The 14,227-nt window shown below is 47.5% G+C and overlaps 1 protein-coding gene across 2 annotated transcripts; it reads right to left on the bottom strand.

The window, feature by feature from the left end:
• Positions 1 to 172: 172 nt before the first annotated feature.
• LOC6618869 (ubiquitin carboxyl-terminal hydrolase 43) lies at positions 173 to 13,267 on the bottom strand. 2 transcript variants are annotated; one of them, XM_032716122.1, is made up of 7 exons: positions 12,201 to 13,267; positions 5,760 to 5,843; positions 4,233 to 4,472; positions 3,904 to 4,173; positions 2,011 to 3,826; positions 1,162 to 1,949; positions 173 to 1,097 (listed from the first exon to the last, which is right to left on the bottom strand). In XM_032716122.1, exons 1-7 carry the CDS (start codon positions 12,780 to 12,782, stop codon positions 1,047 to 1,049), a joined length of 3,831 nt encoding a protein of 1,276 aa, XP_032572013.1. In that variant the 5' UTR covers positions 12,783 to 13,267; the 3' UTR covers positions 173 to 1,046. The 2 variants fall into 2 exon arrangements, with proteins under 2 accessions (XP_032572013.1, XP_032572014.1); XM_032716123.1 differs by lacking the exon at positions 5,760 to 5,843 and having other exon boundaries at positions 12,201 to 13,266.
• Positions 13,268 to 14,227: the final 960 nt, after the last annotated feature.

Raw genomic sequence — 14,227 nt, 5'->3', positions numbered from 1 at the left:
CGAAAATCTGGCAATACGTCAGTTGTGAATAAGAAAATGGCCAGAATTGTGATCCAGGATTACAAGAATTCGGAACATCTCAGGATACAACAATATTTGAGAACCGATGGCCTTCCTAGACCCAGCCAAGTGTTTTTTTTTTCGATTTTTATTAGTTCACTTCCAAATCATCTCATATTCAACAACTTCACGTTTATTTATGAATACAATGAACATTTTACACCGTAATAAAGTTCTTTCTCTCCAGAAAACAATGTGGTAGAGTCCTCAAACATTTTTTATCAATATAATGTTTTGGTGTAATGCTTTCGTCTACATATAGAATACATTATTTATAAAGTAATATATATGTTTGTATATAGATCCACATTATAATCGATTCACAAAACGCAGCCCGACAACAAATCGAAAGAATCATATGCAGCTGTGCCAGAATTTTATGTTTGTGGAAAAGTTACAATCAGATAGATTAATGTACAATTCAAAGTAAACGTAAGTAAAGAGAATACATCCTTACATTTATATCTATGCGCATAGATTTTAGTCTGAAACTTGGTTTCATGTACAAAAAGCTTAACTTAGGCATGCCAAGCACTCCATTGTTACGTAAAAATCGTTAGGGAACTATACAAGAAGGTTTATAGTTTGAACGGAAAACCAAATCAAATCAAATTGTACTTCATTATTTGGCTAAATAAATATCGGTAGTCGTTAGGGTAAAAAAATCTTCGTCGATTCGGTGAAATAAAGAAAACTAATCCTCGTCATTGGCTTTGAATTGCTGTCGAATAAATAGTCTAATGCTTATAGATTATATTCAAGTTTTGTCAAACTTTCAAACGTTATGCACTATTGCAAGTATCGTATATATGAGTACGTATCTTAAAGTAAACAAAGTTGTATAACATCTTCATAATGCGTTTACCTTAGGCTTATGACTATAGTGCGTTTTGTATATTCTTGTTTCGGCTTCGCTTTCATTTTCGGGTTTCATTACCAAAGTATACATCCATAAAGTATAACCCAAATGGATTATAATATCGCATCTAATTCTTGGGCGAAACAGTGATGAGTTTGTGTGGCGTCACGGGCGATATCTGTAACAGGATGTTTAAATTTAGTAAGAATGCCTCCAGGTATTCTACAACTATCTCGACATACCCAAAGGGACCTGCCCATGTATGAATCATCGTCATCTTCGATCAGTCCGGCTGTATGATGGTGACTCTGTTGGTCGATAAACAGCAGCGTGTCCTTGCTGCATGTATTTGCTGACTTGCGTAGCAGGGATGAAAGTGTCTCCGTGTAATTTGAACTTGTTGAAAACGAATGACGAAGGCTCAGACTGGCCGCCGCCTGCTGCTGTTGATGGTGCGTAGCATTCTCAACTGCTCCTACGCTGCTCCTAGATCCGTTCCATTGATGGTTGTGCAGCACATGCCGGGATAATTGCAAGCTGGACGAGAGCTGCGACGTATTTCCATTTCCATTGAAAAGCGCTGGAGCGGCGCTCATGTGGCCGTTGAACTTGCTCTGCAGAGTAGATGCAGCTGTCACTGAAGTGCTCAATGATCGTGGCGAGGAGCGGGACGAGAGCGAGCTTTCCGAGGAGGAAGAGCTGGACGAAGAGCTCACGTGGCCATTGGTCTTGGGCTCGGCGGTTGGTTCGCTCGCATCTGGGGCTTCGCAGAGTTCGTCTTCCTTCTTAACGCATTCCTCCTTCTTCTCCTGTCCAGCCTCGGCACAGTCTTCATCCATGGCAAATATAGGCGTGGCCTCCTCTACCTCCATGTTCTTGGGTTCATCCTTAGCCGCTAGATTTACCTCCGCCTTGCTGGTCTCACTTAAACTGGTGTCTACATCTGCATCCGCGAATGCCAGTTCCTCAATATGCAAATCATGTGGAACAGATGTCTGTTCTTGAACAGCGTCTGGGCATTCTTCAGTAACTGAAATAAGTGCATAATTTAAGATTAATATATATCTTCATATATTTTTGGTAACATTTACCTTTCGCCTTATCCTGGCAAACTATGGGTATGTCCACCGGCTTGGACTGAGCCTTCTCCGCTACTGCTGCCGCAGGAGATTCTGTGTTTTCCTCCAACTTGACCGGCTCCCTCTCCTTTCCTGACGTCGATGATGCGGACGACGTTGAGGCTGGCGTAATTCGCGATACCCAGTGATCCCCGGAGTTCGAACTGGACCCGGAACACTCGCCTGCATCTACACTGCGTCGCTGGTAGAAGAGCATGTAGGCCTCGTTATTGATGATGTCCTGCTCAATGTCGTCCTCTGGCACCTTGCTCACTCGCTGGTCGTCGAACTTATACCACTGACGGTCGTACGGATTCTTGCAGGCGGCTGTATAATGCCCTGTTTCCAAAGTATCTCCCTGATGGTAGCAAACTGCGTAAAGGTCGTATCGCGTGTCCTTTGGGTCGCAACGCGAGTTAAGTGTGGAGGAGCGCGAGTCGCCGGAACGAGCTTTCTTCCAGGGATTCGACCCCAGACCCAGTCCAAGTCCTAGGCCCGTTCCCATACCGAGCGAGCTGCTGGCGCTTTCATGCACGCCACGTGCCAAGTGCGGTGACATGTCGAAAGCGGTTAGCGGAAACTTGACCATTGTTGTCAGCTTGGCCGCTTGGGGACCCTTAGATTGATGTTGCCGGAAGCGCTTGAAATGCACTACTAGGATGTCGGGCAGCGACCACAGACCCAGCGTCTTCACTACTGGAAGGTATTGCTGGCAGTGTGGACAGCGCCAGGCATCCTCGGCACTCAGAGTCTCTGCCTTGGTATAGTGCTCCAGGCATTGCTCCAAAGTCAGCGCGACGGTGTCGCTCGGCTTGCTGGCACTCAGACGCGCAACGCTCTCGTGCTCCACGACGGCTTCTTCCGTGTCCTGCTGCTTACTGATAAAGTGTGCCTCGGGTGAACTCCACTCCAAAAGGAGCTTTATATGCTGGGGTCCTGCCTCGGATGAAAGCACGGAAAGCGCCATGTCGATCATCTCGGTAAGCAGCGGGTGCTCCACCTGCTCCAAATAGCTATCAGGGTCTGCGGAGGGATCTTGCAGCCGAATACGGAACATCTCGGCCAGTGGGGTGGCATAGGAGAACACCTCTGGCTTGAGCAGCTGCGCCATTTCGCGGAGCATTCGTTTCTGCAGATCCTGGTATGAGCAGTCACGAGGTGCCTTCATGCTGAAGGGGGCTCCAAAGCGGGTTATATCCGCGTCATCCTTCGCTCGGTATACGTTGGCCACTAGGAGCAACAGGTCCGCCTGCGATTGAGCTGCAACAGGAGATGGTGTCACTGCTGTTGGAGCAGCCTTATCCCCCGTCTCTGAAGGAGTAGCAGCCTTGGCAACAGGAGTTGCTTCCGGCACCTCGATGCAGTAAATGGTTTCAATGGTAGATAGCGTCTCCACGGGTTGTGTATCGTAAAAAACGCGCGTAAATCCTTCGGCGTTTAAGTCAACCAGGACCATTCGCGATCCCTCGATGCCCGTGTCCGCCTGAAGCTGCTCGCGAAGCGCTACTATTGGCGATCCGGCTGGAACTCGCAGGCCCATCCGCACCTGACGTGGGAGCTGCTTCATGTAGACTACCGTGACAAATATCGTCTGCTGGGTGAGCTGCGGAAGCTGCACGGAGATGCAGTGAAAGGGGTCGAATGTGTTTGACTGCTTTTCGCAGCGCGGGCAGGTAAGCGATGAGCGAAACTGGGCCTGGAACACGGCCTGGACGAAGCTGTTGTTGCACCGGATGTGGTTGGCCAGCGTCTCGGCGGCGATCACCTCGTCCGATCGGCCGTACGAGTTCTGAGAGGAATTATGAAAAAGAAAAATTTATTGCTTTGTCCTAAAAAGCGGAAGCCGCCAACTTGAATTGCGCCTACCTTGAGGCTCTTGTAGCGCCGCTTGCTGGCTGTGTTGAGGTCCTCGTGCACCTTGTCAAGCAACCAAAAAAGAAACTCCTGGGCATCGTGCTGCGTCGAGCTGCGGAACTGCGTTCCGTACCGATCCACCACTGCCTTAAAGCTGGTGCTGTGGTCACTCTCGTTCTTGCAGGTCCACAGCGCCTTCAGCACGTTGGCCAGCTGCTCGGTGAGCTCTCCCTTAGTGCCGAACTTTCGCGAGTTGATCTTGTTGCGTCGCTTGAGGTCAGCCTGTAAAGAAAGGTTGAGGATTAGATGGAGATATTTGGAAAGTGAATAAGTATATTTACCTTGTACTGATCCAAAACAAAGTACTCGGCCAGTATGTCTGTGTGACTGAGGCACTGCAGCACCGCGTTCATAAAGCAAGTGTTCCCGTGGTTCTTTAAGCCCATTACACCTGGAGTCTGATCCGCCGGCCACTGATAGCCTCCGATGGGGGGCACTCGCTCGCCGCCGCCTGGTCCTCCTGCTCCTCCTCCGCCGCCCGCCGAAGAGCCCGAAACCGATGGCTGACCATGTTTGTTCGCCTGGGGAGGAAAAAGGGGAGAGTTGTGTTAGTCGCTGGGGAGTATCAATTGGCGACCGGTGAAGGATCTCGTTTCCAGATTGCACTGGAGCGCAGTGGAGTAAACTGAGGCTATTGGCGTTCGTTGATTGGGTTTCAATTTCGTTCCCAATTAAAAATTGTTTAGCGCTGCGAGCAGCCATCAATTTGCGATAAATGAAGATATATTAAGAAAACAAGGCAAAAAAGAAAGGCCTGTCGGCCCAAACGAATAGGTAAACACTCTTCTATTAGTTTACACAAGCTATGAGTAGTAGACATTTTCGGTAATCAGATATGTTAAAGCTTCCGCGAATTAGCTTTACTGCCATGAAAATATTTAATGAACCAATTAGAAGTGCATATTTAAGGAGGGCGTGTGATTGGGCTCAATGGTGTGGAAAGTTTCGGTGCTAATCAAAAAAGAAATCGAAATTGCTTCACTACGATGAGGAGGTGTGTCTGGTGTGTAGATCTCTGGAAAACTTTTCGTATTACATAAATCAAACGAGCATCTCTTGAAAACTGATAAGGATGAGCCCCAGTCTTTCGATGAATGATCTCTAGCATTTAATATGGTGTTCGCACGTGGCAGTTCCTCTTCCTTTGTGCAACGGGAGCAAAACCTCCCAAAGGCGCCGAATTTCACGATTTGCGATATTACAAACCAGCCATGGAATCGCAACGAAAACGAAAAACGATGAAATTATATGCGGCTGGGATTAAGTCTGTTTTCGACGTGGCCGAGTGCCTTTAACGGCTTGGGTTGCGATTAGCAATGAAACTTGGTAGATTATGAAATTAGCAGCCGCACGGGGAACGCAGTGTGCAGTTGGAGGTCACTTGGCTGACGGAGGTCAATGCTAGATGGCTTTCCCGATTCCACTGTTTCCCGGCGAAATGAAAGACTCGGTGACGAAAGCAGACTGACGGACACAAGATGAGTAAGATGGTAACGTCATCGTTCGATACCAAAAGAAATATACCCGAAAATATCGAACAAAAGCCAGTGAATAATGGATTCAATAGAGTCAACAAAAAGTGGGCAAAAAAGCGACCAAAATAAGCGCAAATCGAACACAAAAAACCCGTTTCGGAAAGCGAAAACCCACGCAAACCTATGAGGCAAAGAAATAGGCGGCCAGTGGTAAATTGGCCAAAAGGAAATAAATCTCTGTGTGGGATGGGCATTGATGAAGGGATGGTGATCATGACATTACCAGCGGGCTGTGCCATGCTCTGGACTGCAGCCCACTGATTAGGTTGGTACCTCTTTTCTTCGCCAGCATCCGGTGTAGAATGGCACAATTTCAATGAAGGCGAAGCGATTCGCAGGCGAGTGCTGCTCCTCCGACTGAAGACGCGGCATTTCCGGGGGAGAAATGAGGAGATGGGTTAGCTTGGTCGACAGTTAGCACATATATACATATATTCCCTCGCATCACGCTGCCGGAAAGTTCCGCAGTTCGTAAGTTCCCAAGTTTCCGAGTTCTCAAGACATTAGCCCGGATTTCGTTGTCTCATTCGCTTAAGCTTAGCGACACCACTGGGCCCCCATCGTTGGCTTTGAATAATTGTTGCTTTTGTTGGCAATTTGACATTGAACTGACGTTGACGAGCGAGTTGACGTCGAACAAATGCCATTTGTATTGTGATCTGTGGGGAAACCGAGACTGAGCGGGCGGGTAGTGGCCACGTTGAATGGCGGCCAGTGGCTGCTCGAGTGCTTGCCGGACAAAAGAAAGATGCCCTGCAAAGGGCACGAACCGGGGCCAAATTTAAGTGCCACCCCTCCCAGTGCTTGGAGCCTAAAGACTAAACCCTGGAGCACCAGGTTTTAGCCTGGGATCCCCGCACACTAAGCGGATTTTCTTAATAATTAGAGGCGTGGCGCTAAGCTGAAAGGGTTCCGAGTTGGAGCAGCTCACTTCATTAGACAGAACCCAATTCAAATGGCCGGCAGTGATGTAAACTGAGCCAAAGCCATTGCTTAAAGCGGAGCTCTACGATTCCGCGGTTGGAACAGCGTCTCAATGAATAAATTGAGTGGAATTTCTGCCCCAAACGAGTGTCCAGAACTCGTTTAAATATGTGTACGTATATCTTCCCGTTCCCATTTCGCATGTGAGTCTGCTGACCTAATCGCGGTGGTCATTTCTCACACAGCTGGAGACAAAGCAGCAGACTTTGAGATGTTGCGCATACGCCGCGTTTGCACGGCTTCCATTTGTACTTTTCTGGCTGGTTAATTGAGCCAGAAACGCGGAGGCATAGAATGAAAGTAGCCACTGGCCACTTGTCTCAATTTGCGCCGGCAATTTTATCATCATCGTCATTATTATTTATAAATTTAAGCAAATTTCTTTCGTTTTGTTTGTCCGCGAGCGAGTCGAGCAGTCAAGTGGCCCCAAATGTTTTTCTTTATATATCAAGTGTCCTCCTCCGTCCATCATCCCATGGCTTTGTTTACATTCGCGTATTTCGTTTAACTTGATGTATCGAATTATTAGGCCCTCGTCTCGTGTTCATTTAGCCTTTTCCTCGTTTTTCACTTATTCCAGCCAGCAAAAATTCCATTCCGCCGGAGCAAATGTGTGCTCATGCGGCCAGAGCTCTTCTGATAAGGCGGTGGGGGCCGACGGGGGACGTGGCGGAGCGGCAGCGCGCCAGATAACTTAAAAATATTGCACTGCACTCGAGTATTTGCTTGCCCTTACGTAAGCCACAACATGCCGCTCCAGATGCAGATATATGTAGTATCTGTTGTGCAGTTACGTTTGCGTTTTTATTAAATAATTGTAAATAATTGAAGATAATTGCCTTTGATGTGGCTGCCACGAGGTTGTTATTACCTACGAGATCTTGGCCACAGCATGAATGAAATTGGCTTTCCGGCTGGGCACCAGAGAAAGAGAGAGAGAGAGCGGGAATGGAATCTCGGTAGGATTGAGATCGCTCGTAGATCCGAGACCGAACCGAGTTCTCCTACCGGTTGGACGGCATTTTATTAATGGAACGCTCGAGCAGACTATTATTAGAGCCCACTTGCCCCCATATATCTCCGCGCCTTATCGCCACCCATTCGTCAAGCGCCTAATCGGCAAATCGCCAAATCGCAGTCGATACTCGGCCGTTCCGAGCTTTAGCTCCGATCTAAGCGATGGCTTCGACCCGCAAACGATCACGTGACACCTGAGAATGTACTACTAATGCATAACGTCACCATTAACATTGATTCCGGAACGTCGGCGGCGGCGAGGGTAAATCATTTCGCCGACTGAGATTTTGGAATCACCTGATAAGATCTTCAAATAGCGTTTGGCAAACACACTGCTTCGCCTTTATGGTTCTATTGTCTCGCCAGACTTAATCCTCAGAGTAGTCTCGCCTTTTCCACCTACCAGTAAACTAATTAGATCCCCCCGCTCAATATATTTAATTACGTAAGTGGGGGCACTGGCACGTCCATTTCGGAAGAGTCGCGATTACGTGGAGGAGAACGCGCGGCTCTGTCAAGGTTGCGCCTACAAAGGGGCTCTAATCAGGCCACCTTGCGAACACGTCGCTTATCAGAGCCGAGTGCTCATATCTACATATACAGCGCGCGGCATGGGTATAAGTACTTTCTGGTTCGTGGGGGTCTAGATTTTCGAAATAACTCTTCTTGATAAATAGCAGAACTTGTTCGATGATCAAGTGATCAATACTTCATAAGCGACATTACTTAACGATGCCAATGGACGCCAATGATTAAGCTAAAGAACTAACTGAGCACTGGCTGGCTTTACACCTATGATCGGCACTGTTTGACTTCTGTCAACTTCAACTGATATCTGACGTTCATGGACCGACAACGTACATTTTGTGGCTTTTTCGGGCAAGGGCAAATCGCTTGACAGCAGACGAGCAGACCAGCGATAAATTTGCACTTTTCACTCGGACCTGCTGTCACATACGTTTGGCACATAATGGAATACTACGGCCGGGAGGCCCCAGTGGAGCGAACTACTTGATGATGGTTTTTGGGGTGTTTGTGGGACTTTGTGGCCATATATCATTGTGGGGCCACCGGAGCAGTGCGTAATTAACTGCGAATGACGTGGATAATTTCTGGCTGCCGCCTGGGAACCAAGATAACATGGAAGAGTAACTGCTATTTGGACAACCTAAGCCCTGAGCACATAATTCTATAATACCTCGCCATGGAGCGGACTACTACTTTACCCCCGAAACCAAAATTAATTCTAAAATGATTGTTTATGAAAATAAACGTGCCGGGCCATGGAAGTACGAAAATAACTGCAAAGGCTAAAAATTCCGAAAACATTTTTTCAATTAGTTTGATCTCAATTGATTTTACCTTGAAAGCGAATTCAGCCAGAACGGCAGAGTGAAAGAGAGGGAGAAGTGGGGCCGAGCGGTACGGAGAACGTGCGGAGCAACCCCAGCACAGCAACAACAACTGCACCACCAGGAATCGCACTGCGAGCACAAACAACAAAGCATAGACTATAGACAATAATTCGCACAGTTGTACAACAGCAAAAGTTACGTGTGAGCCAGCGGGCGGAAATACGGAATACGGAATACAAAGGCTACTACGAGTGCGCGAAAGGCCTCCCAGTCCCCGAACCCCCCTCCGCGTCGGATATACCCCGCTCGTGCTCTTGAAATATCATAGAAAATCAGCAAACAGAGTGGCGATGGGGAGGGAGGTCTGTGGGGGGTTGGCACTGGCGTTACGTACTAATCCTGCCATCAACAAGTGCACCAACAACAACAACAACATCCATCAGCATGAGACGCGCTTTTGGGCGGCCAGACTCGAAGCATACGGAAATATACAAAAGTGTTGCGGACACTGAACGAAAAAGTATACAATATTCATGTAGTAGAGTAGTTCGCACTATTGGGTGATTCATTAAACAAAGACTAGCATTTGAAATACTAAATACATCGTTATGACTGCAATGCAAGTTGCCACCTCTGATCTTTTCGCGTGTATTTGCTTGCATGTGCGCCATCTACCTCACGTGTTGTTCTTGGCGCTTTTGCCCTTGTTGTTGCCCAGATCGTCACACAGTGTCACTTTTGACTTTTACACCACTGCCAACCCCCTTCCCCTCTCCGCCCCTCGCGGTGCCCAGTGGCATTTGCAATTTTTGGCATGCAATCTTTAATAAGCCATATTATTGCTGCCCCGTTTCACAGTTTTCCCAGTTCTCGCAGTGCGATTTTTTGTTTTTCTCTTCGCATTTCGCTTTTCCGCCATTTGCGTCGCTTTTGTTGTTTTTTTGTTTCTCTGCAGCTATTGAAACTCAGCTTCTGAATAAAATCAATGCAAAGTGCGCGAAACGAGATGCCAAGTGCCAGCGGCATGAATCATAAATCAAAGTAGTTGTTTACAATGAGGTAAGCGCACAACAACAACAGCAACAACAACTCAACAATGGTCAATTGCCACATAATGTCATTAGGAAAAGACTCACAGCAAAGGCAGTAATACTAAGTACTTGTTGCTCACTCAGTTAGCCGAATATCTTGCCTTTTACGTGTTTTATTTTCGCTTGCTGGTGAAAGGTGCCAAAAGACAAAAGGTAAGCCAGACAACTACAACTGCACCTGGCCAAGTCTGCGGAGCAATAATGGCTTAGTAAAAGCTTGCAGCATGCAAATCGCTCGAGTTTCCCATCGCAATCTTCCGCTGGCTGTGGCAGAAACTACAGATACTGTAGTTTTCATTGAGCTCCGTGAGCTACGTGCTCCACCCCGCTCGACGAACAACCCCACTGATCACTGATCATTCATTGCCGACTCGTTTTGAATGAAATTAAGTCTGTTTTCGTATGCGGTTATCGTTCTGGAATTCCGAGCGCTAAAAAGGTCAGCTGCACTACGGCCATAAGGTCTGCCCTCTACAATTAATCAAACTTGTACAGTCACAGTAAAGCCTGGCAACGGCAACGGATCGTTCCATTAAATTGAATCAAAACTCAATCTCTAATCGGATTACGACTTGAAGTTGAATGTTTAGTGAGCTTGGAAATATTTGTTTATTATATCGCCTTTCGCATTATATTACTCGGCTAAAGTGTCAGGAGACAGAAAATTCGAGACGCTAAGTTGCACTGTTTACAAATTGATACGCACACACTGGGGCGTCCAATGTGAGTATTATTAGATCAAATTCAATTCCAGCAGCCTCGAGTTGCAGCGATATCGCTTTCTGGCGGGGATCGGTCGACTGGCGGCGTGTGTCATTGCGCCCTGCACTTGTCTTCGACTCTTCACTTGTCGCTTTCCCCACTTTGTGGAGCTGGGAGCTGTCTCCTCCGACAGAAGCGTGGCACACATAGGATGGTAGTTGTGCTCCCTCGCCGGAGTTCCCGATCCCCGGTTCGCCACCCGGTCCGTCACTAAGTGCTGTCTCGCTCCAGCAGCTCACGACCTGAAAAACTCTTGTTTTTCGGACTGTGTGTGGGTAAGTGTGTGTGTTTGCTCGCTTGTTTATTATACCCCGAACGGAGCAACAAATGTTGGCAACATTTACACAAAATTGTTTGAACAATTGCTGTCTGCGAAACAAAAGGCGCCCACCTACACCTAGTTACAGACCCCCGGAACCCCGCTTCAGCCACTCAAAAGCACAACAAAAATTATGATAATAATGAGACAGCAATTGTTTAAAAATAAAATTAATTTCCATGCGCCGTCCTCGCGTATTGTAATCGTAAATTGCCGCTGAAGAGCGTAGAACATTTGAGATACTCTTCAAAAAAGCGGAATCCGATTCGTATTTATAGTTGTGTAAACAAAGGCTTTTTATCCGCCGAACGGAATGTGTGAACAAAGACTGGGGCTACCATATAGATTAACATAACGAAACTTCCTGGAGGAGGAGGAGCAGCGAGCCAAAGTCCCAATAAGCCGCTTTTTGGACTGATATACACAACACGGCTCGGCTCCCTTATCATCGGTCACGCAAATTGTGACTCAGCACGGGTAGCAAAACAAAAAGCTGGGCAAACGAAGCGATACGAAACAGAAGGAGAAACGTGGCAAGGGGCGATTCGTGGCCATTCTCGACCCGGTGGGTGGCGACTCTTTGCGGCACAAAAGACCCAGAACCAGCACCAGAATACCAGAGTAGCAGAATACCAGAACGGTGCCAAATCAGAGCCACTCGCATCCAGATGCAGATGCAGATTGCAGATGAAGATGCCATGCGTCCGCCGTAGACAAAGAGCAGCGGGAGCAAAACAAAGCAGCCGATAACGCACTAAGCGAAGATGCCTTTCATGAAAGTACGGCCGGACTCCTGATAAGGGGCATTGTGGCACTACTAAGTGCGGAATGCGGGGGATAGAGAGCTAGAAGATGCGCTCTAAGCAGCGCGCAAACAAAGCGAAGAAAGAAAGGTATACTAGGGGGAGCTCCATATGTTTATGCGCGCTCATTAATCGTAGCTAAACAGTTCGTGTTTCATGTGTGATTAGCCCACTGTTCCTTAGTTACGCTAGATTTGTAAATTATTGTGCCGTATAAACAAGAAACCCGTTCAATTAGTCACAATAAGAGACCAAGGGCACCATGATATGTTTTGATGAGTAATAGTTATATATTGGATAGTAATATAATGTATCTTAAGATACATTGTGAAGATACATCTGCTATTCGATATATGTAGCTTTTCACACTGTTCCGGGCTTACCACGACATTAACCGTTGAACTCAGGTGCTGGGCGATCCGGTTGAGAAACTTCCTGAAGGACGAACGGCGCAGAGCACGTGTCCGCTTGCTGCTGCTGCTGTTGTTGTTGTTACTGCTGCTGTTGTTGTTGTTTCCATTGCTGGCGGTGGTTGTGTTGTTGTTGGTGGACGAAATGAAGGGGGCCTCGTAGCTGCTGAGCGACACAATGCTCCCGCTCCTGCCACGCCCACCGCCCACGCAGGACGAGATGGCCGTGTGGCTGCCACGCCGCTCCCTGGCCCCGTTACTCTTGCCGCTTTCGTTGTCATTTTCCGCTCCCGCAGACGACGTAACGGCCGCTGCCGTTTTGAACTTACGCGTCCAGCGGAAGGGATTGCGTGGCATGGAGAAGGTGCGGCGAATCTTTTTGGCGGCATTCGTCGTGCTCGTGTCTGCTGCTGTGGTTGTTGTTTTTGTAGCTGACAGCGTAGTAGTAACTCCGGCTGCTACTATTGCTCCTGTTGTTGCTGTTGCTGTTGTTGTTGAGTGGGTGGTGGCGGCGTCGCCCTCGCTCTGCTCTCTTCGCTCCTTTGTTGTACCCATGCTGGTCTCGCTCTCGCTGTCTCGCTCTCTCGCGCACACTGAACACTCAGATTTCGGTCACATATAAATTGGTATTAACGTATGAATTGCACGGACGCAGGACGTACTGTACTACTTAACTAGTGGCTAAAACTATCGCGAGTCGAAATTGACCTTTTAGCAGAGATTTCGCGGCCTCGTTATTGCACTTTTCCGATTTTCGCCTCACGGTTTCTCGTTTTTGTGTCTGCCCCCACCTCTCTTTTCTTGCACCGCTGGCTCTTCTTCTTGCTCGCTGACCCACTCCGCGACTCTTTTCCGCCTCTCACATGCAAATACTTTCACTTTTTCGGGCGGCGTCGGCTTAGCAGCAAAAAAATTGGCTGGTCGATGGTCGCGCGATCGAACCGTTTTTTATCTTTGGGCCGCGAGTGCGCTAGTATTATTAACAAACAAGAGTGTGCTTGTTTCTGGCTGTTCAAAAATACCTTCGATGTGCCGAGTGTGACTGTTTCCCGTTTTGTAGGTTATACACAGACTGCTATCGATGTTTTCTGTTAGTGTGAACGTGTTTTCCTTGGTAGCCTTTCGGCTTGGTAATGGTTGGCAACGCGACAAGTGTTCGTTTTCGATAACATTTTTTATAAATTACGTATTTGTATAAATTACGTATTAAGAGTGCTTTCAAATGCATGCTAGGTATGATAAATTGTTAGTTATTCTCAAGCAGTTGAGAATACAATATAAGTTGCTCTTATATTATACCCGATTATCGATAAGTGACATCTCGCTTACGTAGAATATCGGTGGAAATCGATAGGTAGATCCAGTGCGGTCGTTTCAAATGATGTACTCCAAATTCAAACACATTTTCAGTGACATATTATGATTTTCTAATCAACCATTTCTGAAAACCTAATTTATGGCAGCAATGCTGATAAATTACCTTAGTACGCGTGCTATTTAAGGTGGAATCATGCCGCCGGGCCCAAAGGAACGCCACTCTGCAAATTTCGGCGCTTGCAAATGATATTCAAACAGCCTTGATACTCTAGATTTACGACGGAGACAAAGCCATCGCCGCCGGCGACAAGGACGAATGTGGACGGACTGCTCAGTTTCACTTTCATCACTTCAAACCCGATTAAGCACCTCATTTTATGTGTTATTTATCTACTGATTGGATGGCGATGTGTGGCGGAGGAGCCGTTGCCCTCCAGCCTGGGTGGCCGGTCTATTGCCTTTGTTATTTTCCACTCGGCGTTCGCCGTTCATGCGAGCTCGCCCTTCCCATTACAAGACGACAAAAATACGCGTATAAATGCCACATAAAACAATACAAAGAATAATAGGCCACCATTTTTCACCACCCCGCCCACGCCGACGGGCCACGCCCACTTCTGCGAGTCTGTCAGACAGTTACTCAGTCGGCGACACCTGTCAGGACCCCACTTCGTCCCACTTCC

This window comes from Drosophila sechellia, chromosome 2R, assembly GCF_004382195.2.
Source record: "Drosophila sechellia strain sech25 chromosome 2R, ASM438219v1, whole genome shotgun sequence".
NCBI classification, from domain to species: Eukaryota; Metazoa; Arthropoda; class Insecta; order Diptera; family Drosophilidae; genus Drosophila; species Drosophila sechellia.
Note: the sequence above shows the minus strand (reverse complement) of the source record. Positions and strands in the feature narration are given on the sequence as shown.